At 35.8% G+C, this 3,317-nt stretch overlaps 1 protein-coding gene across 1 annotated transcript; it reads right to left on the bottom strand.

Moving 5' to 3' along the window:
- Window positions 1-251: 251 nt before the first annotated feature.
- On the bottom strand, window positions 252-1,899 carry LOC149246653 (uncharacterized). The gene is made up of 4 exons (XM_089442118.1): window positions 1,577-1,899; window positions 886-998; window positions 660-756; window positions 252-518 (listed from the first exon to the last, which is right to left on the bottom strand). The coding sequence occupies exons 1-4, from the start codon at window positions 1,679-1,681 to the stop codon at window positions 252-254; spliced, it is 582 nt and encodes a 193-aa protein (XP_089298244.1). The 5' UTR covers window positions 1,682-1,899.
- Between the last annotated feature and the right edge of the window lie 1,418 nt (window positions 1,900-3,317).

A 3,317-nucleotide genomic window follows, 5' to 3' on the forward strand; every position in this document is an offset into this window, starting at 1 on the left:
CCTTAGGCTGGAGGAGAGCCAAATAAAGAGAGAAGAGCCACTAAGTTAACAATGGCTAACACCTTGGTGATTGGGATTGTACTCTTTTTGTGGGTGCTAGATTCTGTTGTAAAAGGGTAAAGTCTAAATGTTTCTTGAAAAATTCATTTGTAAAGCTCATGTATGAAATAAAATTCACCCCAAAGGATCCTTGTAAGCATGCAAATGAACAGACGTAACACCTACAGCACTTCAAGTCCTTGAAGAAATCACTACCGTCTTTCAAAGAGACCAGACCCTTTTAGATACTCTACCCCTAGGCATTCACTCATTTTTGGCATATGAAAAACAAAGTGCAACTTAGCATCAGCCACCAGCATTATTATGCTATTATTCACAAGTAAAGAAGTAAACCTGTGTGTTCTCAGTAACGTGAGAACAGTATAGTTCGAATCAGTGAGAAGAAGATTTCCTTGTGCATAAAGCTCAAGAATGATATGATGTGCATTCTCTCCAAGTCCAAATTGGAAGTCCACAACCTGCGCATTGGTAAAGTTAGAACTACTCCTGGTAACAAGTCAAACACTGTTTGGATAATGAAAACAACGTAGCGATACTTGATTACACTTGTGTGCATAACTTTTACTGCAAAATTGCAAGGAAAAATCTCAAAACCATACACGATCCATCCCGAGCTGCCGCACATCTTCAAGCCTTCGGGTACGAATATGCTTACGTAGTTTCAAAGTAAAACCTGAAGGTGTTGTACTTTTGTCCCTGCACTCATATTTGACATAAACGACTTAGAAAAATGTGTGTGGTCAAGCAAATACTTGCATGCATACAATGTAAAGATATAGAAAAGAAGAGCCTCCAAAGAGGAAAAAGATGGATGTAGAATCATACCGAACAAAAACGGTGGTATGCAATCGTACACCGCTTTCAACCAGCAAAAGAATTTTCTCACTCTCTCCTGATTCAGTGACCCCACTGCTCTTCATAAGCTTGAACATATATGTCTGCAATTCGCAATTGTTAGAAGAGTAATAGTGCCTGCATTTGTGGTGTAGAGAGCCTCCAAATGTAGAAGAATCTAAGCGATTAAATCACATAGAAAAACTCAACTCGAAAAATAACTTTAAGCAACAGCACTTCAAAACATCCATTTCAAGAATCAACGCCATTCAAAAATGAATTGTTGGCATCTTAAAGAACTCGTTAATTTGTGAGGTGTTGCAGAGAACAGAAATAGACATTAAAAGAGACATCCATCGGAACATGGAGCTATTTGAAACCAGTAAGTTCGTTTACAGTCAGTGTTATAAAGAATAGTTATTTCAAAAAGATCCTGGGACAGAGCCTGTCCTTCCAGCAAGCAGCCCTCCATTCCCAGTCAGCAGCAGCAAGCCACTCATTCAAGGGATTAACACAATCAAGGCTTTAAAGTTAAAAATTATATTGCTCAGGTCCCCAATAACAATGAATTAAAGGAGGACATGATACCCATGAGAATAAATTCCCACAATTTAAAATTCATCCTCCTTGTTTCGGCCAGAAACGTGGAAATGTGGAAATAAGAAAATTGCAAACAATTTACCTTCGGCGACAAATCGTAGACATTCGAACAGCGCATTCCAATGAGTTTTCGGAGGCATTTCACTTGAGCTGCCACATCGGCAGTATTCATGCGAATCTTCACCATTTTTCTGCAAATTTAGCTCGGTCGCAACAACTTCAAATTGATTTCTTCGTGAATCTTAAACCCTTCGTACCCTATTGCAGCAGAGGCTAGAAGATCCCTCCGATATCTAGCATCTGGTATTTTCAGCCCAAAATGACCTTAGTGTGAATTAACAGTTTGCCCCGCTCTTCATTTCCGGCAGTGTCAATTGTTTAAGAGGTAGATTTTATAGTTTTGTTTGACAGGACGGTGAATTTTATAGGTATAGAAGTGTTTCTAAGCCTCATTCCAATATTTCACTTTATTATTATTTTATTATCATTTACATTCCGCGTAGTATGGTATGGAGCGAGTTTTAGAAAAGGAAAAAAAAAAAAAACTATTTTCCAATATGTCAATATGTTATGGCGATTAAAATTAAATTTGGGAATAAATTAAATTTTTTTATTTTTATTAAAATATATATAGATATTTAATCATTTATAAGATAAAAATACAAATAACTTATGATTAGGTGGGTTGAGACATCTCTAATAAATTTTGTTTTTTTAACCCCAAGCAAGTTCCTAAAAAGGTTAATTTGGGTTTTCTTTATTATAATTCATTATATCAATTAAGATGAGGCAAGGTTCTTTTTCTTAACTCAAGCAAATTTCCAAAAAGGTTAACTTGGGTTTTCTTCATTATAATTCAGTGAATATCTTTGAAAGGCTTTACTTTATTGTTAAGATGAATTTGTGTTGGTCAAGCCAAAAGAGAGAAAAAGAGAGAGAAAGAGGTTGTGAAGGCCACATAAGCATCGAAATAACATCAACATTGTAAATGGCATATGTATTTCCCCTATAGTATCTAGGTTTTAATATTAGATATGTACTAATAAGTGAAACCAAATGAGAATGCACAAACAAAATAAGCGCAACCACTATAATAATTGTGGCAAACTCAATTTGATATCATTATTTTCATTGATTCATGTTGTGACATTTTAAAGCTAACTCGAACAAAAAAAAAAAATGAATCCATACAAACTCAACTAACTCGTCATAAAAATTGGGTAGCAAACTAAACTATGAGTTTTTCTAATTGAAATACAATGTATAACAATATATAAAGAATGTGAAATTTGGGTTCACAATCCCCAAGTTTCTTCTCTCATCTCCCTAAAAGGATTTGGAGACTCTTTAACTGAACATTCGAAAATCAACAACCTCAACCCTCCTCCCTTGTCCATTCTCTCTAAACAAGGCACCAAAGCAGACTCCCCTTCCTCTAAGATTAGAAAACATAATCTTACACTACATAACAACGACCTGGTACATTTAAAGGAAGAGTTGAAGGTGGCCTTGGTCACTTCGAAGGAAAAAAAAAAAGGAACCTAAAATTAGGTAAAGAGGTAAGAAATCTCACATCTTCGTTGCATAGAAGCAAGCCAAATCAAAAGTGAAAAGTGGAAAACAACAACATTTAATCGAGGTCCTTTGAGCATCTACCCCCAAGGTAACCCCAAGATCATCTTCTTAACCTAAATTGCAAAGAGTTGCAAAATCCCTCTAAGAAATTGACCCTTAAAAGTTAGTAAACACTCATAGCCCCCCAAGCCCATATTCTACAAGAGTTTATGACATAAGGGATCAAAATTATTCAGGGCCTCTGAAAA

This window comes from Pinus tabuliformis, chromosome 7 (genome assembly GCF_031772625.1).
Source record: "Pinus tabuliformis cultivar Carrire ecotype Pingquan chromosome 7, CPIR1, whole genome shotgun sequence".
Classification (NCBI taxonomy): Eukaryota; Viridiplantae; Streptophyta; class Pinopsida; order Pinales; family Pinaceae; genus Pinus; species Pinus tabuliformis.

What these genes read in the sequence shown, in the direction of transcription:
- LOC149246653 (XM_089442118.1), bottom strand. Translation starts at nt 1,681, where the DNA reads ATGGTGAAGATTCGCATGAATACTGCCGATGTGGCAGCTCAAGTGAAA. An exon ending in CATACCACCGTTTTTGTTCG is followed by an intron (nt 757 to 885) that starts GTATGATTCTAC and finishes ATATGAGTGCAG; the next exon opens with GGACAAAAGTACAACACCTT. An exon ending in GGCAGCTCGGGATGGATCGT is followed by an intron (nt 519 to 659) that starts GTATGGTTTTGA and finishes ACCAATGCGCAG; the next exon opens with GTTGTGGACTTCCAATTTGG.